Genomic DNA, 27,591 nt, shown 5'->3' with positions numbered 1-27,591 from the left:
CCAGCCCAAAATCGAGCCAATTCAGTCGAAATCAACCCAAAATTCCACCAAAATTCAACCCAAAATCGAGCCAAAATCAACCCAAAATTCCACCAAAATCAACCCAAAATTCCAAAATTCCACCAAAATTCAACCCAAAATCGAGCCAATTCAGTCGAAATCAACCCAAAATCAACCCAAAATTCCACCAAAATTCAACCCAAAAAAAAAAGAAAAAAAAAAAGAAGAAGATTCGAAGAAGAAGAAGAGAAGGCGTAGAAGCTCGGCGGCATGGCATGGCTGGTCTGGGCGACAAGCTCGGCGAACCGACGGCGGCGGAACGAAGGGGCGACTGGGCAAGGGTCGTGGCTGGGAGAGACTGGGAGCGAGCTGGGCGAAGCTCGGCGAACCGACTAGGCGAAGCTCGGCGAACCGACTGGGCGAGGGTCTGGGCGAGGGTCTGGGCGAAGCTCTGCCCTGGAGACTGGAGTGGGGGCGGCGGCAGCAGGGGAGGGATTTAGGGCTGAAAGTGGAGTTTGGGAATTGGGACTTTGGGAGGGAGGAGGGATCTGGGAATTCGGGAATTGGGGGAATTGCTAGGGCTGGGAGTTTGGGAGTTTAAATTTCACAATTAAAAATGTCGGGTAATTCGGGTATACCCGATACCCGATCGGGTATACCCGATACCCGATTCCGCAGACCCCTAAATACCCGAACCCGTACCCGATCCCGAAAAAATCGGGTATCGGGTACCCAATACCCGATTTTTTCGGGTCGGGTATCGGGTACCCGATTACCCGAACCCGGAATTCCCAGCCCTATATATAGGGATTAAACCCCTAAAGTCGCCACCTTCTTAATCAACATGGGCTTCGGCCCCTAAAATATAAGTTCCAAATTAAAATAAGAGTTTTGGGCTCAATTAAATGTAAAATAATTAAGTCCAAGCCCAATATCTAATTCTCTTCCAAAAGCATACGAATTTCATCAAATTCATGTCATTCTCGAACTTCTTCCATCCTTGAGCTTCCAACCATAATTCATGCAATTCATGCGCCAAAAACATCAACAACTTGGGTAATATCAAATATAATCCATGGCAAACAACATGAATATAAATAACTAAAACACACCCATCAAATTCCCTCACACTTGAATCATACTTGCCCTCAAGTATGAAGTGAAGAAAAGACTCAAAAGTGGAAATAGCTATCTAGACAAGACCTCCCCCCTCGACACGACACTAAGGACTCCAAAATAAAATAACTAACAAGCAAACGGAAGCGGAACATAATAAAGACACTAGACAAGACACTACCAACTCAACAGAAAAACGACAGCTAAGTAATCATCAAAACACTAGTAACATAATATACTGTCAAGTCAAACTATGCAAAACTCACAATCAACTCTCAACTCTCGAATTCAAGAAAAGGAGAATGTCAAACAAGTGTTTTCATTGTCAATTTAGTCCAAATCAAGCAACAACGAATTCCTCTCAAGGTTCACTCTTCTCTCAAGTATTTATTTTAGAAATTCACACACAAGAAGAAAAATTCACTTAGTCGTGATATGTCATGGTCACATAGTAACTCAAAAAGGTCTTTTCTCATTTGGTGTAATGGGGCTAAGGACTATTCATGATTTTGGAAAGATCCTATGGGTCCTAAGCTCAACCATTGAAACTCAAAGTGTGCATATGCAATCCGAACCATCATCCATACAATCAAGACTATAGAGAGAGGGAAACACTACAAAGCTAAGGAGAAAATTCATCAAAAACTCTAACATGTTTCAAATGTTTTGGTGCTGCACTTCTTTCTCTTTTTTCTTTTTTTTTTCTTTCTCTTTTTTCTTCTTTTTTTCTTCTTATTTTTTACTCTTTTTTTCTTCTTTTTTTTTCTCTTTTTTACAGCATACAGCAACACCCATTTTTATTTTCACTTCCAACACATGATAACCATTTACAAAATATTCCCCATAAAATCATCTCCCAAAGCTGTTCTCATCCCAAAAACTGATCTGATCAATGCCACTGTTTGGCCAAACGGATCACAGATCCTTATTATTTTACACAAGACAGTAGTTTGGGCAAACGAAACTTAAATACACAGTGTAAATCTCTATAATAAATAAGGGAATGAGGTTCAAGATTAAACATGTATCACTGGGTCAAAAGAAAGTCCAAAACAGGCATTGATTTTTTATTTAGTGACTATTAAGAACAAAAAAAATTCAAGGCTTCAAACACGGCTCACTAGAGGTTATTGTTCAGGTAGGAATTCAAAAGCAGGCCAAATGGCTACCCTAGTGCCTTCTATCATGCATTACCAATGACTCACAACATATCACAACTTCATGAATAACAAACCACTCAAAAAGAAAAATAGTAGAGAGTGCTCTACTCTAATAAGCTCAATTCTCACTTATATGTGGCTTTTTACTCATTGTTGCTCTTATTTGTCATCCCAAATGTCATCCAATAAAAACACAAATTTCTCAATCTCAAAATCCCAATTCTCAAATATCAAATCTCAAGTTCATCACACAATTCAATCTGACAGCACGCTTATCACTAATACTTCAACAATCACAAAGCTCAAGACACACAAAACGACATAAAAAACGGACTCAACGGAAAACAAGCTCAAAGACGCCCCCCTCACACTTAGATTTTGTTTGCCCTCAAGCAAACAAAACAAAGCATAAGCAAAGGAGCAAACGAAATACACAACTTAAAGAAAAAAACAAAGACATAAATGAAACAAGACAAGAGACAAAACACGAAACGAGACAAGATAAGGAAGGAAGTCACCGTATATGCTGCCGCCGCAGCTCCTGTCGAATGGTGGCGCTCAAATTCGCGATGCTCTCTGCCACGTTCCCGTTGATCTTTTTTTTTTTTTTTAACTGAAACATAACAAAAATTAAAGTTAAGGAAGTTAAACTAAGAAACTTATAACTTAACAAAAAGCAAATATCAAAGAAAAGAATAACAAAGCGGAGAAATTAAAAGGGAAAGAAAGTCGGGTTGCCTCCCGATAAGCGCCATTATTTAACGTCGTTGGCTCGACTGCTCAAGTGCTCAAAATGTGCCCGGAAGTAGCAGCGAAACAGACTCCGTTGGAACCAAAGAAGAGGCATCATAGTACGGCTTCAAACGTTGTCCATTCACGGTGAATATCTTAGCAGTGTCTAAACTGCGAATCTCAAATGCCCCGTTTGGGCAAATAGACTGTATCACGAAGGGGCCAATCCACTTCGTCTTCAATTTTTTCGGGCATCAACCGCAGCTTTGATTGGAACAAAAGTACCTTTTGGCCGACTGTAAATGTCTTTCCATGCAAGTTCTTGTCGTGCCACAACTTGGTGCGATCCTTATACCACATCGCGGCGTCATAAGCTTCAAGATGAAGCTCTTTCAGCTCTTGAAGTTGAAATCTCCTCTCCTCCTCACACTTGATTGATTGCATGTTCTTCATTGTCAACCGAGCTTTTTCTTCTAAGTCGGGTGGTTCCACATCAAAATGCAGAGTTCTGTCGCATGGCTTCCGTCTGGCCAAACAATCTGTATGTCCAGAACCTGCGAGTTTTGAGTCAGCATGAAGAAATTTTATCTGTTTGGGCAAACAGACCGTATTTCCAGAATCTGCCAATTTCGAGTGAGCATGAAGAGACTTGGTAGATTCTTTGACTTCTTCATTGTTCATCCCACGAGCATCAAGACCAGTTGCTCTTTTGATCAAGGTCGGTTCCAACTTGTCCTGCACAGATTTAGTCTCAAGATGTTCTTGGATAAAAGGGTCAGTAACATTAGTGGCACAAGCAGTTTTAACAGCATGGGGATTTTTCATGGTATCATCAATGTTAAAAGTAAACTTTTCTCCATGATAATCCAAACAAATAGTACCACTATAAACATCGATGACTGCCCTAGTGGTCCTTAAGAAAGGACGGCCTAACAGAACACCGGCTGACTCTTTCGACTGCATACCCCTCATTTTCACCACATAAAAGTCAGCAGGATAAACAAAATTATGCACCTTTACAAGAACATTCTCTAGAAGACCCTCAAGATGAACACATGACCCATCAGCCAACTGAATCACCACCTTAGTATCCACCAACTTCACACCAATTAGGCTATTATAAACAGCTAAAGGCATGACATTAATAGAAGCTCCTAGATCACACATGGCATGCTCAATCTTGGTGTCACCTATGAAACATGGTAGAGAAAACATACCTGGATCCTTGCATTTGAGCGACAATTCTTTTCGTATCACTGCTGACACGTTCTCGCCCATCATAATTTTTCCAGATTTCTTAGATTTTCCAGCAATGAAGTCCTTCAAAAACTTGCTCAGCTGAGGGAGTTTGAGTGCTTGGAGGAATGGAAGATTGATCTCCAGTTTCCCAAATATCTTCATGAAATCGATGAGCTCTTCCTCCGGCTTCTTCTTTGCTAACCTCCTTGGAAAGAGAACATGTATCTCGATCTCGGGATCATGTAGATTCAAACGTTTATGAACCTTAGACTGCTCACCCTCAACCAATTTGTGGTCTACTTCTTTTCCTTTCTGCACAGCTGTCGGGTTACCGTTCTGTTTGGCTAAACCGGACGTATTTGTATTCTGGGCAGCAGAATCGGTTTCTTCTCCAGAATTTTCGGATTGTTGCAGCTGCGATTTGGCTCTAGAGTCCTTGCTCAAGCCACTCCTTGTATTCTGGATTGTGGGCTCACTCAACTTCTTGCCACTCCTCAAAGTGATCATACTAACGTTCTCCCTCGGATTCAATTGGACTTGTGATGGTAAAACACCTTGATTGCCCTTGAGTTGATTCACGGTCGTTGCGAGTTGAGATATTTGACGAGCCAACCCTTCTATCTGCACTTTTTGCTCTACATGAGACTGTTGAAGCTGCTGCACATTGCCTTGCAAAAACTGTTGGTTGCCAATAAATTCCGCCATCATCTCCTCAAGAGATTTTCCTTGCTTTTCCGGAACGGGTTGATAAGGCGGTGGGATTTGGTTTCCCATTCTTTGATGCGGCGGACGGTAGTTTTGCTGCTGCTGTGGAGGCACTTGTTGAGGTTGCTTCTGCTCTGGATCCCTCCAATGAAAATTAGGATGATTTCTCCATGGTGCATTATAGTTGCTCGAGTAGGGGTCCCGTTTGGGCAAAGGGGGCAGTAGGTCAGTGCAGCTGTAAAAATTGTGGGAAGAATTCGCTTGGGCTTGATATTCTTCCTCACCCCCTGTGCATTGCAAGCTTGTATGCCCTAAGTTGCCACATGCTCCATATGGTTTCTCCATCGGTTTTCCAGCGCTTGCCACTTTCTCTACCACAGTATTGAGCAATCTTTCCATTCTACCCATCCTCTCTTCAAACTTATCCTCAAAGTCCGACGAACTTGCTTGAGCAGCTTTCTTGAGCAGTTGGATGCGCGGCTCCTCATACTCTCTCGTGGCCTCCACTAAGTGTTGAATCAACCGTTTGGCTTCACTCACAGTATTCTGGGAAAACCCTCCTCCACTCGATGAATTCACAAGATTTTTTGTATCAACGGTCATCCCTTGATAGAAGTACTGTAGCAAATCTCCCTCCGAAAACTTATGGTTCGGACAGCTGTCCACCAATCTCCTGAACCTGGTCTAGTATGTGCTCAATGACTCATCGTACTCCTACTTCACTCCACTAATTTCATTTTTCAGCGCATTCGTCTTGGTGGGAGGGAAAAAATGTTCCAAGAATAGCTTTTTCATCTCTGCCCATGAAGTGATAGAATTGGGTGGAAGACTCGCGAACCAAGAGGTCGCCTTTGCTGTCATAGTGAAGGGGAAAGCCGCCAATCTAAAGTGCTCATCTGTAACTCCAGTGGGGCGTTTCTGGACCTTGCAAATTTTGATGAATTCGTTCAAGAAATTATACGGATCTTCTCCCTTCTTGCCATAGTACTTCGGGAGAACATTAAGCAAACCAAGCTTAATCTCAATACCGGTAGCAGCTGCCGGCATCTGGATTGGAGTGGGTGGGTCATCAGCCTCGTGGCAGGAGAGGTCGCACAACCTGGGATCGTTGGCAGCCATATCGTCTCCGGTGCTTTCATCAGAAATTGACTCAATTTCCTCCTCACAATCTGTTTCTGCCTCTGATTCAAGGTCTGTTTGGGCAAACAGAGTCTCGTCAGCAGCGGCAACACTGGGTTCCGCCTTGATGAATTGTTCCGTGTGGGTAGACAGGTCGAGTTGCGAATCCAGTAGTTCCAGCAACTTTCGTGCCTTGGCCTTCTTTCTCAGTCTCTTTGCGGTTTTCTCGATCGCACAATCGTATAGGAGTTTCGGCCAAGAAGATCTGCTCATAAACAAAAAATAAATAAAAAAGAAAAATAGATTAAAAGGGAAAAGAATTCAATTAACACCGCTCCCCGGCAACGGCGCCAATTTGGTGGACGTCGTTTTCCACCACATAATTCCTACAGAATTATCAAAACTAATTAGTATAATGACAAACAGGGTCGATCCCACAGAGACCAGGTAAATCATTCAATTCCCTAAAATCTAAAATTTTGGTGATGCCACCACGCCTTAATTTTGAGAAAATTAATTATAACTAAGTAATCAACTAACTCAAATAACAATCTAGAAATTAATTAATAAAAGGTAACTCAGCTCGAATAAATCCACACTAATTTAAAGCTCTGATCATCGACGCAAAGATTAATTAATCCCTATCAACCAACTAGTTATAGGATACCATGATACGCACTGACATACTCCAATTCCTACTTACTGTGTCGATAGGCGACTGGATACGCCAGTCCTGCCTATTCCCTTATTAAAATATAACCTAGCTGGATACGCCAGTCATAGATTTAATATTCTAATAGTATTAAGAAGAAGGAACCCAATTTAGATCAATTATCCTAGATACGCTAGTAATAATTAATCTACCAATTTATTCCTACTATAAACACGATAGCTTTATCACTAATCAGCCCTATTCCAACAATTACGGATTGGGGGAACCAATTGATTGTAATCCAATTTAATCTAAGTTGATCAGGCTTAAATAAAATCGAAATTATCTTTAAACCCTAGGAATAAATCGAAATCAATAGGAACCAATTTTAAAACCAATTAGGTCTCACAGATTAATAAATTAGTGCTTCATTATTCTCGCCGAATTAAAAGTTTAGCTACTCATAATTAAACTAAGAACAATTAAACAAATAAAAGCAATCATAGAATAAGCAAAATACGAAAATAAAAGAATTAAACTAAGAAGTAAAATAACGAAATCAAATTCCAATGTTGAATGATGAAACTTGAATCTGCACTTCAATGCTAAAGTCAACTTTCAATTCTCCCAATTAATCCTCAAGTCTGGAAAAGTGCTCTCCTTCAAAACCAACTAAACTAAACTAATGATTAAACTAATTCTTAAAAGTCAAACTATGTAAATTAAAGCAAAGTAGTAATAGATATTGGAGAAGTGGCGGCTCCTTCTCTAAACAAGTATATATATAGGGATTAAACCCCTAAAGTCGCCACCTTCTTAATCAACATGGGCTTCGGCCCCTAAAATATAAGTTCCAAACTAAAATAAGAGTTTTCGGCTCAATTAAATGTAAAATAATTAAGTCTAAGCCCAATCTCTAATTCTCTTCCAAAAGCATACGAACTTCATCAAATTCATGTCATTCTCGAACTTCTTCCACCCATGAGCTTCCAACCATAATTCATGCAATTCCTGCGCCAACAACACCAACAACTTGGATAATGTCAAATATAATCCATGATAAACAACACGAATATAAATAACTAAAACTCACCCATCAATAATAAAGAAATAGTTTTACAAAATAAAATCATCCATAAGAGATCCAATATTATAATATAGTTGCAGCATTTAAATAACCGTGTCAGATATTAAAAGTCTCATATATATATATTCGAGTTTATTATATTTTTAAAATATTTTTTTTTTCTAAAGTTTAGTAAGATACATAATTGAAGTGATGATCTCTTTGGAGAATTGCCCGGCCCAATTTGAAATTAGGCTTCACAGTCTGGCCCACCATATACGTGCCTCATTTTTTTTGTTTTTTGTTTTTTTTTCCATGTTCATTTTATTTACTTATGATTGTTTTGTATCTTGTGAGATCTAAGGTTGGGCCGAGCTGTAGACTTTCTTTGAAATGCTCTTACATGTCACTATTGAGCATATTGGAAGCTGCCCTCTATGTCATACCTTACAATTGATTGAATGAGTATGGATGGCAAGATGACACATTTGGATCGGATCCTCCTTGATTTAGATTTAAATTCGAATTTTTAATTTATGTCTTGATTTAATTCAGATTTATTAGATCTAAAAATAATAAGATTTAAGTTCAGATTCATAAGATCTACAAAGTCTCGGGTCCAAACTCGGATCCATATATTTTTCTCTTTTAAAATAAATTTTAAATTAACTAAAACCCAAAATAAACCATAATGATTGTCTATAGTTTCAACAATTATTCAAAATAAATAATTACTCAATCCGTCCACTAATTCATGACCTAAGGAAGGAAACACGAGTTTTAAGAAAAAGTGTATTGTTTATTAGTTGGGTGGAGAAAGAGGCCCACAAAGTGTATTATTTATTAGTTGAGTGGATAAAAAGTGTATTGTTTATTGAGACATACCAATTAAAAAATGTATAAAGAGTTACTAAAAATGGACAGGACATGAATTTGTGGACGGCCCAAAAAGGAAAGTAGGACATGAATTGGTGGACGGAGGGAGTACATCATAATTCATAAAAAAAAACCATTTCAAGAATCTAAAATAAACTAGAACACAATAATCCAAGTATCAAATAGCATATTTGTAGTATACTAAAACTTTAACAACATAGCCGATTTTTATAATCTTCAAAGACGTCTTCAATGTTAATGATACTTTCAACATCATTAACACATGAAAGGGACAAACAACGTAACAATAAATTGAATATTATTATGGTTAGATAAAATAAAAAATAATATATATATGGGTCCATGGGTCGGATTTGAACCGAATCTGTATCTTGAATCTCTTACTCCAGATCCAGATCCAAATTCGAAAATTTTAAGAACACTCCAGATTCGGTTCAGATCCATCAGGTCCAATTTTTACATGGTCCAGATTCAAAAAGAAGATCTGAATCTACGGATCTGGACCGAATTCGGGATCCACTGCCATTCCTAAATGAGTGTTGTTATTTGATCACATTATGGTAAATTATAAACTAATTAAATAGGAATTTCGATTTATTTAAAACTTTTGGTTCAAAAATAAAAAGAATTGTCAATGAGGCCTTGCTCTAGTGATAAAGTTGAGGCATCCAAAAACTCTTATTTGTGAGAGGTCTTGGGTTCAATCCGCCTCCGTGCGGTGATGTTTTCCCACTTTAGATGGTGTTGTACTATATCAAAATGGTCGATTTCATATATTGACTCATTATTATATTAGAGAAAGTACTCGTAGATTACTTATGTGAGCTAATTGTTAAAACAAGACCGTAACTTTTTGTGTTTTTCAAAAATAGTACTATATGTTACGGAATTTGAAAATGAAGACTAGATGTTATGAAATTTAAAAATGAGGATTACATTTACACTCCTATTTAACACATCAAATGATGACTAATAGGAGTGTAAATGTAAAAAATGGAAGCTATAGTCCTCATTTTGAAATTCCGTAACATATAGTCCTCATTTTCAAATTTCGTAACATATAATTCTCTTTCTGAAAAACACTAAAAGTTACGATACTATTTTATAACAATTAATTCCTACTTATGTTGAATTTATTTAAGGCCTTCCAACGTCACTTCCTTTGCCTGGGATGCTCATAAAATAAATGTATAAATTATTTAAGATATGAACCTAAACAAACTTTATATATTTTTTAATTGTTTGATTTTGATGATTGGAGAATTTTTCTTCTTCTTCTTTCGGCTTGTTGTGAGACTCTCCTGGACGATTGGATTGATCATCGTTGCTTGCAATTTCAATTTTCCTCTATGACCTTTTTTTTTGTTATCTTGCACTTAAGTAGGTTGTAATTCTATAGTCGAATTTTTCTTTACGTTGCAATTTGTAATTAGAAATTTAAAAAATAAATTTATATTTGGATCGAGTACATCCATCTAGCTATATAAACTTGTTGATCGTGGTGAAATGATGGGGCTCTAGCATGGTTTAGCCACTCAAACACAATTAAGAAGTGATTTTACTCAGTCAAGGTGTTTGATAGGTGCAGATTTTTGTTGGTTTATGATTGTCCTTAACAACACAATGGTAACCATGATATATAATTACAACTAAATGTACCATTTACAAACACATACACAACCACCAAGGGGAAAAAGGAAGAAAATCTAGCCAGAAACTTTCCAAATTGACACCAACAATAATGAAGAGAATTGCTCTACCTCATGGATTGATATTCGCGATCCTTATTTTGGAGATGAAGTCTGAATTCCTCATCTTTGTGGCAATGCTTTTGGTTGTCACCATCTTTAACTCCTTCAAACAAATAAACGATACAATCTCTTTCGGGAGGGTATCCAGATGTGGACAATCATGGATTTCCAATTTCTTGAGCCAATACATTGCATTTTTTCCACATTGAACATTTCTCAGATTCCATAACTCTTCCATGCACAGGACTTGAAGCATGGGAAAGTCGTTGTGCAAGATCACCATTTGTTGACCAGTGTATGCGTTCTGCAATTTGAGGTGTCTTAGTCTGGGTAACTTCTCTAGTATTGGCATGGGGTCTTCATCAAGACAGTTATCAATCAACGTCAATGATTCAATATTTGGAGGGAGATTATTTGGTAACCTGGCAAGGAGTCCATCCAATTTGAGTGTTTTGAGACTGTGTAGAATAGCAAGCTCATCCAAACAAGGCATGCTTCTGAAATGATACCCTCTTAAGATTAGATGCTCAAGTTTCTTCAACTTAGCTAATGATGGAAAGAGCTTGCTTACATCTGAGTTTCCATCCAATCCTTCTACGCCCAATTTCTTTAGAGAAGTCGACATTTTAAAGCCCGAGAGCTCATATATCCAACTATCAACTGAGACATAAGTTAAGGTCTCCAAAAACATTAGCGCGTCTATCTTCAAAGGCTTTCGGCAAATCATGTCAGACAAGTAGAGGTGGCGAAGGCTACACATTTCCCATATAACATCTGGCACCTCCACCACACATCCCTTTGATGAGAACAGTCTTTGCATATCCTTTCCCATCAATAATGCTTCTGCGAAGCAGCATTTCCACATCTTCGTCCAAACCCACCACGTAATTGTCATCTTCTTCGTCATCATCATCCTTTTTCAATGATCTCATGTTGGACTCCATCTCAACTCCATCATCTCCTAATTTAAGCATGCGCTTTTTGATCTCTCCAATCCAACTATGGATGGAAGCATAGTATAAAGAAAAGGTTTCGCCTTTTTTGAAAATATCGAGGGCATGCTCAGCCACATCGACAAGGTCGCATACTAAAAAATTTAGGGTTCTCCCCTCTTCCAATTTCTTATCCCTCACTATATTCACAATCTCTCTCATCTCTTTAATTACCCTTAACATATCCTTATTTATATAGTACATTTTCCTGCCCTCTCGATAAGTAATGTCCAGCTTCTGTATCAACGATGAGAGGAGGGCTTCCGACGTGTTTCTGCTTGGACCAAACTGCTGCCCTAACAGCATTCGTAGCTAGGAAATAACAAATTCCAACAAATTGATAAATTATTAGTATATATGAAAATGATTTTGGGTTGAACAGAATTTAGACATGTTATATGAGAAATGATGATAATGAGTCTAAGAATACATATATAACACAGAAATTAACATAAATGTTTATGTATAGGTATGGGGCTCAAAGATATGAGCATGAAGAGCTGTATTTCATAATTTTAATTTTGAGTAAGAGAGGCTGAGGTCAGTTAGACTGTAATGCATTTATAGTGGCTTGTAATGAATAACAATCGACTTTATGATTTATAAATATTTTATTGAATTAATGGAGGTATATTGTATGCAGGGCTGTATACGAACCGAGCCGAGCCGAATACCTCCAGGCTCGGGCTCGGTTCGTGAAGATTTGGTTTGGCTCGAGTTCGACTCGAGCTCGAATTCGAGCCTAAAAATGAGTTCGAGCTCGGCTCGCTTATATAATACCAAGCTAGAGTTTGGTTTGAATTCGGCTCGTTAATTATTCGTTTATCTCGAGCTCGAGCTCGGCTCAAATTTCAAGCTCGATTTCAAAGTCAAGCTCGAATTCGAGCTCGGTTCGAATTATTTATATATTAAGGTTTCATTAAAATAAAAAAATTATATTTGTTCATATATTACTAGAGTATTTATGAATCATAATTTATAATTTATTTTTAGCAAATAGATAATTTATCAAGTTAGTAGTAATGTTTTTTTTAATTATGAGTATTATTTTTATTATTTAATGAACCTATTCGCGAGCCTATTCGTGAACCTATTCGTGAGCCTATTCGCAAACATATTCGCGAGCCTATTCGTGAATAGGCTCGCGAATAGGTTCGAGCCGAACATGTTCGCGAGTTCACGAGCCGAACATGCACAGGCTCGAGTTCGGCTCGTTTAGAAAACGAATGACTTTTGAACGAGTTTTTTTCGAGCCGAGCCCCGAATAGTTCGCGAGCGGCTTGGTTCGTTTACACCCCTAATTGGATGGGAGCAAGTTTTCCATCTTATTCACCTTCCCATTGGAAAAATTTATTATGTGGTTTTCCTTCTTCTAATTATATATGTAAGTTATATTATCATAAGTTATCATTTCACTATACTATTGTACACACCATAAAAGATTTGGTAATATCTATTGTCTACTTTTCACACCTACTTTGCTAATATTTGTTGAAGTTAATTAATAATTGATAATATTATAATAATTTTTTTTATATATCTTCAAATATAATATTATTTTATAATAAACAAATCATGTAAAATAAGATGTTAGATGTGCAGTGCACGTACTCTCTGCTAGGATGGTAAAAAGAACAACTATTTTTAACTAGACATGTAATTTATCCAAAAATTGAATCTCCAGATATAAAAACTCCATACAATCATGCAAAGTCTTCATATTATTCAAATTTAAGGGGGAAAAAAAAGAAAACCTTTTTGCGAATTTTCTTCATCGTATCTTTGCTCGCCTCGATTGACTTTCCGATTCAATCCTCCCGTCTCCCTTTGCTCATCTGGCCAGCTGAGTATGATTTTGACTACAGTAGAGTTTCATATCTTTGAACAAAACAGTATATGAAGAAGATGAGGACATGATATATAGCTTGATATGAAAATAGAGGAGTATATATTGGAAATAATTTTGGGTTTAATATACCTTTTTGTGATTCTTTCTTCTTACTAGTCTTGATCTACTTGCTGAATCAATCCTCCCCTTTCCTTGGCTTTTGCTTTCAATTTTTCATATAGGAATCCAAAAGTCTTCTGTTGCAGTTGAAATCTTTCTATTGTTACAAATTCATTATACCCACACGCTTCCTGCTTTTCTCAAGAAACAAGGTGTTGACTTACTATTTCTGACATAAGATTGTACTCCCTCCGTCCACTAATTCAAGACCTAGGAGGCAAAACACGGGTTTTAAGAAAAAATATACTTTTATTAGTTGGGTGGAAAAAGGGACCCACAAAATATATTGTTTATTGGTTGAGTGGAGAAAGAGACCGACAAAGTATATTGTTTATTAGTTGAGTGGAGAAAAATGTATTGTTTATTGGGATTCACCAATTAAAATATGAATAAAAACTTACTAAAAATAGATAGGCCTTGAGTTGGTGGACGGACCAAAAAAGAAAGTAGGCATTGAATTAGAGGACGGAGGGAGTACTAAAAAAGAAGTTAATACCAAAACATATATATTAATACTACTTCTTTTACTTGATCTTAAATATTGAAGGTTCGCAAGCAATGACGCATTTTATGTCCAACTTGGCAACTCGATTAGGAAATGCATGCCTACATGAGCAGATGAACATATATATTATTTTAATTGATATGATTAGCAAGAGTCTGTGTATTGCACACAATTTATAAACTTCACATTACTAAATTGTTGGAGTTGAATAATTGTAGTAAATTTCACAATATATAGTAATTAATATCAAATCGAAGATAAATTTTTAATTAATGTATCAATAAAAGATAAAATCACATAGATTTCAATGTATATTTAATGAATTACTAATACTCCCTCTGTCCACTAAATGAGTATCCATTTGAGGGTGACACGTGTTTTAAGAAATTGATTATGTATGTGTGGGTGGAATAAGGTTTTATTGTGAGTGGTTGTGTGGGGCACATTACCAAAAAAGGAAATGAGTACTCATTTGGGGGACAGACCAAAAATAAAATATGAGTACTCATTTCGTAATTCAATAAATCAATTGAAATACTCCATCCGTCCACAAAAAATAGTCAATTTTTTGTCATTTTGGAATGTCCACCAAAATTAGTCAATTTCTATTTTTGGAAACTTTATGTCACATGGTGGGCCCATCTCTATACTCACAATACACTTAATTATTACTATTAACACTACCTTTTAAGTGTGACCCTTTCTCCACTTACAATAAACTAAACCATTTTCATTAGAACCGGTGCCGTCCCCTTCTAAGACTATTTTTGGTGGACGGAGGAATTACTAATTAACTCTCCCACATTCTCAAACACCCACTTTTTTCATTAATATCTCATCTAAGCCAAATTTCCAACTTAAAAATGAACAATAAAATATACTCCATCCGTCCCACGAATCTTGACACGTTTTTCTTTTTGGGCCGCCCCACGAATCTTGACACATTTCCAAATAAGGTAATAATTATTACATTCTCTCTCTTCTACTTTATCACTTTTATTACCTTCTCTCTCTCCTATTTTATTACTTTTATTATATTCTCTCTCCTACTTTATCATTTTTATAATTTATTAACTACACACTTAAAACACTAATCTACAACTCTTTAATTCCCGTGCCGAAACCAAACGTGTCAAGATTCGTGGGACGGAGGAGGGAGCACTTAGTTTATGTGTTCAGATATAAATTTCAAATCTGTAATTAAATCTCGATAAATCCCAAAAAAATTACCATAATTAATTTATAAATTAATTGGCATTTATTTATGACGGATCGCCAAATCTCCTTTTTTTTCAAAGTCTCAAGTTGGTTGGGCCGAGCTGTAGACTTTCTTCGAAATGCTCTAATTACTAGGGATGTCAATCGGGCCAGCCCACCGGGTTTTCGGGCTAGCCCTATCGGGTTCCGGGTTAGTCGGGTGCGGGCTAATCGGGTTGGAGATTTTTTCGGGTTGTAAATCTTCAACCCTAACCCTAAACTTTCGGGTTTCGGGCTAGCCCATCGGGCTAATCAGGTTAAAGGCGTAAAAATAAAATTATCATTTGTATTTTATTATTCCTAATGATCTAATGTATAATGTATAAAATATACATAGATATTAAAGATATAAATTATATAGCAAAGCATGAAATGCAAAAATATAAGATATTCAAGATTACATAAATAAAATTATATTAAAATGAGATAGTAAAATTTAACATGTATCAATGCACTAGAATCAATCTGGATTATTATTGAATAATTAGTGGATTTGCCATGCACGTCTCATTGACAGAAAAAAAAAGAAAAAAATTGGTATCACTTTAAAATGAGATACTAATAATTAATTTCTAACTAATGAGATACTAATAATCAATTTCTACAAAAAATCCGTAATTAATTTCACTTTTTTTAATGAGATTGCACACACACACACACACACACACATATATATATATATATATATATATATATATATATATATTATAACTAATTAATTTCACTTTTTTAAATGAGGCTACACACACACACATATATATATATTTAAGCAAATACCATATATTTAAACATAGCAGAAGTTGTAACTGGATGCATCAGTCACAATTCCGTCAGCCCACCGGGCCAGCCCATCGGGTTTTCGGGCTAGCCCTATCGGGTTCCGGGTTAGTCGGGTGCGGGCTAATCGGGCTGGAGGTTTTTTCGGGTTGCGATTTTTCAACCCTAACCCTCTAATTTTGTCGGGTTATTCGGGTCGGCCCACGGGTTTCGGGCTGCATTGACATCCCTACTAATTACATGTCACTATTGAGCTTATTGGACTGTATGTCATACCTTACTATTAATTGAATGAGTGGTGCTATTTGGTCACATTATAGTTGATCATAAACTGATCATTAAATAAATAAAAAAAGTTGATTTATTTAAAATTTTGGTTCAAATCAAATAAAAAATTGATTTATTTAAGATTTTTGGTTTAAAATAAAAAAGGATTTAACTAGTTTTATTGTTTTGTTCAAATTCTAATTTAGATTTCGTAAACCCTAATTAAAATTAGTTAATTCTAATTACTATTTATTTAATATTAAATTAATATTTTATTTTCAATTTACAGATGTCCTTACCATGCAACAACACAAGTTTTTGTGTCTTGGAGCATCCGCATCGCTTACACGATAGCGGCCTACTCGTGTAAGGCTGCTATTGTGTCACGACCGGTCCTAATTAAGGATAATTAAGCCGGGGAAACCGTGACTAATGGAGGGAGATTAGAAGCGGGGTAGAAAGGGGAATAATCAAACAAGAAAGGATCGCAGTATCATTTTTAACAACAGGGATATTTATAATATAACGGAGTTTTAGTCGTATAGACTCAAATAACTAGTAAGTTCGGATAACTCCGACTTATCCAAAATAACATAAAACTTCTGAGTACGCAGCGGAATAAGGTTCTGATTACATGTATGAAGACATGTAACCCTAGAGTTCATTAATACATAATAAGACAAAAGAGTCCCGCTCGTCACTTCATCACCATCGGCAGCTGCTCAACCTGCACATTTAGAAATATATGCAGGGCTGAGTACAAAAGTACTCAGTGGGCACATATGCCTACTATGAAATATAACATGCTTCGTAAAGTTGTAAATTGTCATGCCATCATAAACAGTACAGCAAGGGAGTTTTTCGCTAAAAAGGCCCAAGCTTACTAAATTCATTTGTGATTCTTAAAGTTCGTCTGCAGACTAAGTTCTCTTGTAATCTATCATATCTGGAACTGTGTGCCGGAGAGGTGGCCACCTCTCGCGGACACTTGACCGGCCAACCCGCTAGATGACTCACGGTCACTGGTGTACACTAGCCCTGGCAGGATAGCTATCAACTGCCCAGGACCCGAATTCGATTTCATAATAACTGGCAAAGCCACATCAGATAGATATCATACCAAACATTGAAACATTTATGGCAAGACAACAGTTGAAATAATTTTCAGTTCAAAGATTTTGCAATGAAATAACTGTTCAAACATAACATTAAACTCATTTGATATATATGAAAGTAACCCACCTGATAGCAAAGCTTTGCTACAGATTAGTGACTCCTTGACGAGCTCTTATTCTTGCGCTCGACCTTTAATCCGAGAAAATAACGTAAGACTTTAAATCGAGGGAAAATTCTCAATTAAATGAGAATGCGTAATTAAACTATGCATGAATCTCGTATGCATGAACTATTATTCTGAGATAATAATCAGGGAATTTCTATTGTTAATCCAGGCTATCGGATTTAAACAAAAGCTAAGTCTCGTCTCATGAAGCCGGATAATTAACAAAAATTAATCCGTTCTCTTCGGGGTGTTCTAATCCGTCAATTAAATAAACCCCGCTCCTCGTAGTCAATAGAAAATAAATAAATACTTCAGCTTATTCGCTTTATAACCTCATAATTAATCGGCTTAATAAATAGGAATAAGTAATGTTATAAGATTAAATAATTAAAAGGCTCAACATAAGGCAGCCTAATAATCACAATCAAACATCATCAAAACATGCTCTGCTTTTACACTGACTCAACTTCAAAATTTAATCTGTTCTGACTCCGACATCTCCTGGATTCGAGACTCATACCGAAAGAAAGATCTTCGAGTCTAGTTTCATATAAAAAAAATTAGAGTCGAAAACTCCAAGTGGTTTGAGAGATATGACGTTTTTACCACGATCTACCATGTTCGGCAGTTTTGAACAATCGAAAACTTGTATTTTTGAAAAATAGTAAACGTTGTCAAACTGGGCTCAACTTTGGTGGATATCTAAATAACACAATAAGGTTAATACCATAAAAATTTGGAAAGCTAGATCACCCAGGAAGCTACTGAAATAAATGACTCTTTTCTCTGTTCTCTGAAATTCTCAGTAGTAATGTGCAGTTTAGGTTTTGCATTTTAAAGAAGTATCATACGAAGTTGGAATGGCTTGAAATTTTACCAGGGTACTCAAGACTCATGTAGGGACTTGCTATAAAATTTTCAAAGCTGTTAGACATCGACAAACCGTCGATCACAGTAGGTCAGTAGGCCTACGAAATTCATATTTATAAGTCCTTAAAAATAATTTATATAAATCAAGAAATAATAGTTTAATCCCAAAAATATTCATTAAAAGTCCATCCTAATTTAAATAAAGAACGGACCTCATTTAAAATAAATAGTCCCAAACTTGTTACGCACATATACTAAATCTTTCACGAAACATCCTTTAAAATAAACTTTGATACATAGAAAATAATTCAACAACTTGAGCTCTTAAGGGGTTGTTTTACAACAGACACCAAATCTACCTCGGATCTCCAAATGAGGCTCCAAAAGACATTCTGGAAACTAGACATTTCAAGGATCATTCTCCAATTTGAATCGAATGAAAAACAATTCAAACGAGCAAGATATGCCCTCTCAAAGTTGGGTATTTAACAAGCAAAAATCTGTAAATTTCATATTTCCAGATTACAACCAAGTCAGTGGGCTTTCTTTAAAAATTCATATCTCCCTTTACAAAACTCCACTGGGAACCCCAAAGGTCAATCTGGAAACTAGGGAGAGATCATAACACTCTCCAATTGGATTTACTCTAAGAACCTTCATGGTTTAGAAGATATGACTATCTAAAGTTCAGTGCACAAAAAGAGTTCAAGTTTGGCAGATTCAGAACATAAATCGGAAAAAACCACTTTAAGCTTCACCAAAAATTCTAAAACTGAACAAGTAAGTTCCCAACATGTCAGTGAATATTCAGTAGAAAGATAGGCTTGAGAATCAAATATTTAAGTCGGCCTTTTCCACCTCAAAGTCGTAGGTTTGTAAAATCTACTGGATGGTACATGGAATAAGAACTAGATTTCAAGAATTTATACCGGTTGTTTCCCTTACTCAAAAATGGTGAGGCCGATGTCAAAAGAAAGATACGGGAGTCTAGAGTGACATATTCAAGTTTCAAAGGTTTTCACCGAGTGAAACTTTACTTATGATCTCCCAAAGATTGTTTACCAAAAATGTATTCCAGATGGGCAGTGATGTTTACAAACTCATAAATAAATCATGCGAGCTCTAAATATTCTGAAATTTTACCAAAATATAGAAAATGCATGAAAGATGATACACAATTAATTTGGGAATTTTTGGGAACCGTTTGGATGGCTGGAATCGCCTTGCAAAACACTGCCGGAGCAGTGTGCTTATGGCAGATTCGCTGCCTTACCTCATGCACGGTTTTTCACCCAATAAACTCTAGCTTCGAGTGTTGGGGTACTACTGGACTGGAGCAGCTTGAAATCTTGGCAAAGTAGTTAAGCCAAGTCTTCCTTCTCTTTGTGATTGCTGGTGCGAAATGGAAGGAATGGGTGAAGTGTTGGAGTTGATGGGGAGCAAAGGTAGTGGAGATGGTGGAGAGCATAGGGTAGTGGAGTTGATGGAGTGGGGAACAAAATTAATGGAAAGAAAAAGAGAAGAAAAAGAAAGGAAAAAAAATGTAGAGGAGAATTATTGATGTATTTTCTCTGTCTCGGTGATTCTGTAACTGTAAGATGGATCGTGTGCTCGTATATGCTTGATACTGTTTATTTAAATAAATCTCGTATTTCGACATGTGATTTCTCACTAAAACCGATAAATTATAAAATGAATCTAAATTAAATCCGTAGATTTAATTCGTTCGTTGTTCTGATATCTAAATTAAATCCGTAGATTTAATTAACTTCCTGAGTCGGAAATGATTCACGATCTGAGTAAAAAAATAAAATCAAATTCCATCTCGCTTAAATAAATAACGTGACTTTGCTAAGTCAGTTATAACTCTGAAATAATATCATTGACTGCTTTAACAATATAAATTCAGGATCATAAGCTGAAAACAATATAAATTCAGGATCATAAGCTGAATTTATATCAGGATAATAACCGTTTTCATTCACTGATGAACAAAAATAAACACTCATTACTGGATTTAAAATATATAAAAGAGCGGGTCACTACATACTACCCCTCTTAACAAAAATTTCGTCCCGAAATTTGCATATTTATTCTAAAACAGTTCGGGATATTTCTCCTTCATTTTGTCTTCAAGCTCCCACGTGGCTTCCTCTTGTCCGTGGTGTCTCCATAAGACTTTCACTGATGTGATTGCCTTATTCCTGAGTTGTTGTACTTTTCGATCTAGAATGACCTCTGGTCTCTCTTCATAGCTCAAGTCTGGGCAAAGGATGATCTCTTCTTGGTGGATTATGTGCTTTGGATCGAAAACGTATTTTCTGAGTTGTGATACGTGGAAAACATTGTGAACGTTTCCAAAACTTGGCGGTAATGCCAACCTATAGGCTACTGGGCCTATTCTCTCCAAAATTTCATAAGGTCTTACGAATCGGGGTCTAAGTTTTCCCTTGACACCAAACCTAGTTATCCCCTTGGTAGGAGATACCATTAGGAAGACCTTGTCTCCTATTTCAAAACATAACTCAGTTCGACGTGCATCAGCGTAAGATTTCTGTCTATCTTGTGCCTCTTTTATTCGCCCTCTGATCTGGCGGACTATCTCAACCATCTCATTGACCATGTCTGGTCCTAAAACTTTTCTCTCACCCACTTCATCCCAATAAAGCGGTGATCTACATTTTCTTCCATATAATGCCTCATATGGTGCCATATCGATAGTTGACTGGTAACTGTTATTATAGGCAAATTCAATCAACGGCAGCACTACTTCCCAACTTCCACCTCTATCTAACACCACTGTTCTCAACATATCTTCGAGGGTCTGAATTGTCCTTTCAGACTGCCCATCTGTCTGCGGGTGGAAGGCGGTGCTGAAATTTAGCCTCGTGCCTAACTCCTTTTGTAAGCTCATCCAAAATCTAGAAGTAAATTTTGAGTCTCGGTCTGAAGTAATTGACACGAGTACACCGTGTAAGCGTACAATCTCTCGAACATACAACTGAGCTAGCTTGTCTGACCCGTGTGTGATCGGTATTGGTATAAAATGAGCACATTTTGTAAGTCGATCCACTATTACCTAAATGGCAGTGTTTCCTCTCTTTGTTTTGGGCAAACTGGTCACAAAATCCATTGCTATGTGCTCCCACTTCCATTCTGGGATCTCCAATGGTTGTAGCTTTCCATATGGCCTTTGGTGTAGGGCCTTCACTTGTTGGCAAGCTAGGCATCTCTCTACAAAGGATGCTATGTCTCTTTTCATGCCTTCCCACCAAAAATGCTTCTTTAAATCTTGATACATCTTAGTCTGCCTGGGTGGGCAGTATAAGGGGTATCGTGAGCCTCACTCATGATTTTATCCTTAAGCTCATCATCATGGGGAATGCATATCCTTCCCTCAAAGAGGATAGCATTATCTGATGCTTCTTGATAATTCTTGACGCCTCCTTTCCTTACTGCTTCCCGTAGTTTTTTCCATCTTCCCATCTTTTCTTTGTGCTTCTACGATCGTCTTCCTCAAGTTAGGTACCGTTGCCACAACGCTTGCTATCGTCCCTGGTGGTTTAATCACTTCTATGCTCATTTTGCTAAATTCCCTTATGAGCACCGTCTCTCGAGTGATGAGAGTTCCCAATTTTGATTGAGTTTTACGACTCAATGCATCAGCCACTACGTTGGCCTTGCCTGGGTGGTAGTTACTACCACAGTCATAATCTTTCACTAGTTCGAGCCATCTCCTTTGTCTCATATTAAGGTCCTTTTGCTCGAAAAAATATTTCAGGCTTTTGTGGTCTGTGTATATCTCGCACCTAACTCCATATAGGTGGTGTCTCCAAATCTTTAGTGCGTGCACCACTGCAGCTAATTCCAGATCATGAGTCGGGTAATTTAGTTCATGTGGCCTAAGCTGTCGTGACGCGTATGCTATCACTTTTCCTTCTTGCATTAGTACACAACCGAGTCCATTTTTGGACGCGTCCGTGTGGATCACATATTCCTTGTCAGCTGTTGGGACGGCTAACACTGGTGCCGTAGTAAACTTTTCCTTGAGTTCTTGGAAGCTCTTCTCGCACTCCTCTGTCCAAGAAAATTTTATTCCCTTCCTGAGTAGTTGCGTCATTGGCTTTGCAATTTTGGAAAATCCTTCCATAAACCTCCGATAGTAACCTGCCAATCCTAAGAAACTTCTTATCTCATTAGGGTTAGTAGGCGATCTCCATTCGCGCACCGCTTGCACTTTTTCAGGGTCCACTTTAATCCCTTCTGATGACACAATATGTCCTAAAAACGTGACTTCGCTGAGCCAAAACTCGCACTTGCTGAATTTGGCATAAAGGCGCTCCGTTCTCAACGTTTCTAGGACAATTCTCAGATGTTCCTCATGGTCTTTCTCGTTCTTCGAGTAGATCAGGATGTCATCTATAAACACCAAGACAAATTTGTCTAAGTACGGATGAAACACTCGATTCATGAGGTCCATGAACACGGCTGGCGCATTAGTTAGCCCGAATGGCACAACTACAAATTCGTAGTGGCCATACCTAGTTCTAAACGCCGTCTTAGGTACGTCTTCTGGTCGAATCTTCAGCTGGTGATAACCAGACCGCAAATCAATCTTCGAGAACACACTTGCTCCCTTGAGCTGGTCGAAGAGATCATCTATCCTTGGTAAAGGATATTTGTTCTTGAGTGTCACTTTGTTCAATTCTCTATAGTCTATGCACATTCGCAATGTGCCATCCTTTTTCTTCACGAAAAGTACGGGTGCAACCCAAGGTGATACACTTGGCCTAATGAATCCAAGTTCCAAAAGTTCTTGCAGTTGTATCTTGAGTTCTTCCAACTCTTTAGGAGCCATCCGGTACGGTGCCTTTGAAATGGGAGCTGCCCCGGGCTCTAAATCAATGGTAAACTCAATTGATCTGTCCGGTGGTGGCCCTGGCAGAATTTATGGAAATACATCTGAAAAGTCCCGTACAATTGCTACATCTTCTATGCTTCTTTCGGTTCCAAGTTCTCCGTGTAAATACACGAGGTAGGCTGGGTGTCCTTTCTTCATCATTCTCGTTGCTTGCAGAGCGGAGATGATCATCTTTCTTCTCCCCATGCTAATTCCGTGGAAATGTGAAGGCTCTCTTCCTGGGGATCGGAATGATATCCGTCTTTCATTACATAGGATGGTGGCGTAATTCTTAGCCAGCCAGTCCATTCCTAGAATTATGTCCACGTCTCCCATCGGTATAACATATGAGTTGTGCACCACCATCTTGAGTGATCCTATGTTCAATTCTAAGTTCAAGCACACATGTTTGACTATCGTCATCCCTCCTATAGGTGATGATATACTCAACTCCTGGTCAACTCTTTCCATTTTAAGTCTTAAGGTATCGATACATGTACTTGAAATGAAAGTATGCGATGCGTCCGTATCAAATAGGAGTACAACAGGAGTATTGAGTAGCATGCCCATACCTGCCAAGTTTTCCTGGTTGTTCTCGGCTTTGAACTTGTTCCGTACTTCTTGTTCGGGCACTGCTTTGCGTAGTGTCCCTTCTGGTGGTAAATATAGCAGCCATCACTGCCAGCCTTACAAACTCCCCCATGATTCTTGTTACACTTGGGACAGGGTGGAGTTCCATACTTGTTATCCCCCATCTGTTTAGATGTGTCATAGCCACATTGTTGGGACGTCTGCCCCTGCTATGGCCCATTTTTTTTTTTTTTTTTTTTTTAGCTTGGCCAGGGTTACTATATCCCATTCTCTTTTTCTTTCTCAATAGTTTTGAGCCTGAGTCTGTGGAGGTGCAGACGTAGGCGCAGTTGCTGTTCTCTCTCCCAGCATTGCTGCCTTAATGCCTAACGCTTTGCTAAGCGACTCCACGTAAGACGATCCACCATGGCTTGCCAAAGCCATTCTAATCTCGTGCCTCAGTCCGACACAGAATTCTTTTAACCATCTTTTCATATGTGTCTACTTGCTCTAGCGCATATCTTGACGTATATCAGAACATCATGTCGTATTGAGTTACCGACATCTTCCCTTGCTTCAGATTGTAAAATTCAGCCTCCTTTTTCTTGCGGTAGCTCTTGGGTATATACTTGTCATATATACCGGCTTTGAATTGTTCCCAAGTCAGGTTTTCTAACTGCTCTGCTGTCATCGTTTTCATCCGTGCTTCCCACCAGAAATCAGCTGACCCAGTCAGCTGAAAGGACATACAAGTCAGGCGCTCTTGGTTGGTGCAACGCAGGAAGTTGAAAATGCGCTCAATAGCGCGAACCCAAGTTTCAGCTTCTGCCGGGTCTCCTGTCCCGTTGAAGGTAGGTGGGTTCTGTCGCAAGAATAATTCTTCAATCCGTCGTTCTGGCTGAACAGGTGGTTGAACTATTTCTGGTTCTGGCCCTGTTTCTGGGCCTCTTCCTTCATTTCGGGGAATCCTGCCCCCTCCTCTTGGTCGTCCTCGTTTTGACGGCATTCTATTAGGTCAAAACACAAGTTGTTAATGCAACATCACAAGGCATACTATTGTTCTATCCAACTTCTCTCGGACGCCTTTGCTTTGTTGGCATTCCGATGAGTCGACATATAGTCACCAATGTAATACACAGATGCATATCATCGATTCTGTAAATTATTTTCTTGATTCTCAAATCTCGCTCATACTCTTCCTCATGAAAGTATATAAATAACATAGCGGAAGTAACTTGCCGCAAAAGACTGATAGGGTCGCTACATAGACATGGGAAATTAGTATCAATGAGGACTATTTTATCAACAATTGAATATAGATCTGGTGATCTATCCAAGCATTATACGATGAACTAGCTATCTAGCAAGGTCATCATGAGAGGCTCAGTTCTGAAATGCTCTATGAACCAGCATTTTCGTACTAATACTAGTCAAAATAACTAAGCCAACATAGGGGCATACAAAAGCATCGAAATGATCATCGTTTTTGAAATACACAAATAAGGTCCTACTAAATGCACAAGAGATTGTCTGTATGCATTACGTGCTTGACCCTTGGGTTGAAGCATATGTGTTTGACTGATTTAATCAGATAAGTATCTGTTTGTCCTTGGATCACAGAAAATCTACCAATAGCTAGTAGATCGCAATGATTCAAATCACAAATGGAAATTAGGCAAAGTGTTTCAATAATTTGCCAAACAATTGAAAATGAATAACCATAGGGTAGAAATGAATTGACTGTAAGGTCGAAACGAAATGACCTAATAGTCTGAACCCGTTTGGCTTTTCAGATGAAGGTTTAAAATATATAGGTTTAAAGACCCATATATGACGACTACTGAGATTTTGGCCATGTGGACTGGCCAGGTCCGACATAACTACTTCTCTCTCACTCGGAAATACTTTTCCGAACTTGGAAACTCTTATTCCTTGGCTGCAAAAGGTATATTTGGTCTAAAATCACTACTTTCTTCTTAATATCTTGAACATGTCCTTGAGAATATTCTAGAGCTTCTCAAACTTGGAGTCTGCCTCCTAGTTTAATGCAATCCTTAACATCTTCTATAGGTGAAATAAGGTAGGCTCGACCTTACTCAACAATGTTCCTCTATATGATCTTACTGTAGTACTTCTACTACTTAGTGTTCCTTCACATAGCTCTTGAAATGCAACCATATAATTTGAAGCACTCTTCCGTGTTATTATAAAAGACCTTCTGAATCATCACGCATTCAATAAGGAAATATCTTTTGCTCATCTGAGTACCTTTATAGGGTATGTGTCCCCATGTGTAATTCTAAGTCATGGAATGACCTTAGTCAATGCTTGCATTCTGGCTACTAAACTGAATGTTTGGTCTAAAATGTTCTAACTGGGGAATGTCTCTGATCGACTAAGGTATGCATACTTAACCTGCTTAGTCTCTCATCATAATCTCAATCTCTTAACTTTAACATCGAACCATTGTCGATATTTCTAGCTCTTGTTAAACTCCAAACCATCTTCAGGAACTCCTCCCGTCTTACGCACTTGTATAGATTTTTCTAGTCAATCATAATGGTTGGTAACTTCTAGTTACCCATGGCACCTATCCTCCTTTCGATTTGTAGCAGGTGATCGTAATCAATAGGGATTCTAAATCATGCTCACGTGTAATATAATAGGTAATTGTAATCATAAAGGTTCTGAATATCTGAAACTGTAAGCTGGCAGTTCTAATCGCGATGCTATAACATCATACACAAAGTGTTATAACTGCATATGAGTCCGACTCTGAAGTTCAAACATAAATCATGAAGGTTCTCTTCATGCCATAACTGGTGATAATCGAGAGTTAGTAATGAGTCTTAGCTCATTATGCGATAGCTAGCTGATTACATAAGTCACACTCGTCGCTACGAGCAATGACTCACGTGATCTATCATCAAATAAGGCAATAGTCGATTCGGTGTTCTGTCACTCGTGAACAACCTGAATGAAGAACTATGCCTGCTTCAGTGATTCGTGCGTGGCACTCCGCTTGCACTGCTTTCATGGGATTCTCTTTTTCTTTCTTAGCTCTTCACCATGGCTATAGTGAAATATAACTGAGTTTCTAGCTTCTATCGTTCTTCTCGTAACAGTGATCATGCATTCTTAACGCATCTAAGTTCATTGAGATATCTAATCAATCAATAAAGCATAAAACTTGAATGTAAGCATCAGTACATTCATATAAAACGTGAACTTCTCAATGTTTTAAAATCATTACCACCTTCTTTCTTGCTGAGCATGACGATGTGATGAAGTGATGAGCTTTGGCTGACTGACTCATATATACTAGTGATCATACTAGAAAAATGGGCTAACTCTAGGGTTCAGAGCAAATGAACTGCTCTGATACCACTCTGTCACGACCGGTCCTAATTAAGGATAATTAAGCCGGGGAAACCGTGACTAATGGAGGGAGATTAGAAGCGGGGTAGAAAGGGGAATAATCAAACAAGAAAGGATCGCAGTATCATTTTTAACAACAGGGATATTTATAATATAACGGAGTTTTAGTCGTATAGACTCAAATAACTAGTAAGTTCGGATAACTCCGACTTATCCAAAATAACATAAAACTTCTGAGTACGCAGCGGAATAAGGTTCTGATTACATGTATGAAGACATGTAACCCTAGAGTTCATTAATACATAATAAGACAAAAGAGTCCCGCTCGTCACTTCATCACCATCGGCA

General features: G+C 37.9%; 2 protein-coding genes across 2 annotated transcripts in view; both read right to left on the bottom strand.

Annotated features, from left to right (window-relative positions):
- LOC131017525 (probable disease resistance protein At1g58602) overlaps nucleotides 1–27,591 on the bottom strand; it is a 71,016-nt gene that overhangs the window by 20,937 nt on the left and 22,488 nt on the right. The window lies entirely within an intron of this gene.
- On the bottom strand, nucleotides 11,190–13,615 carry LOC131018319 (uncharacterized). The gene is made up of 3 exons (XM_057947043.1): nucleotides 13,408–13,615; nucleotides 13,184–13,307; nucleotides 11,190–11,741 (listed from the first exon to the last, which is right to left on the bottom strand). Exons 2-3 carry the CDS (start codon nucleotides 13,202–13,204, stop codon nucleotides 11,190–11,192), a joined length of 573 nt encoding a protein of 190 aa, XP_057803026.1. The 5' UTR covers nucleotides 13,205–13,307; nucleotides 13,408–13,615.

The sequence above is a fragment of the Salvia miltiorrhiza genome, chromosome 3 (genome assembly GCF_028751815.1).
Source record: "Salvia miltiorrhiza cultivar Shanhuang (shh) chromosome 3, IMPLAD_Smil_shh, whole genome shotgun sequence".
NCBI classification, from domain to species: domain Eukaryota; kingdom Viridiplantae; phylum Streptophyta; class Magnoliopsida; order Lamiales; family Lamiaceae; genus Salvia; species Salvia miltiorrhiza.
Note: the sequence above shows the minus strand (reverse complement) of the source record. Positions and strands in the feature narration are given on the sequence as shown.

Coding starts and splice junctions, on each gene's coding strand:
- LOC131018319 (XM_057947043.1), bottom strand. CDS start 13,204: ATGAAGAAAATTCGCAAAAAG. Junction 11,742..13,183: donor TGAAGAAAATTCGCAAAAAG/GTTTTCTTTTTT, acceptor GTTATTTCCTAG/CTACGAATGCTGTTAGGGCA.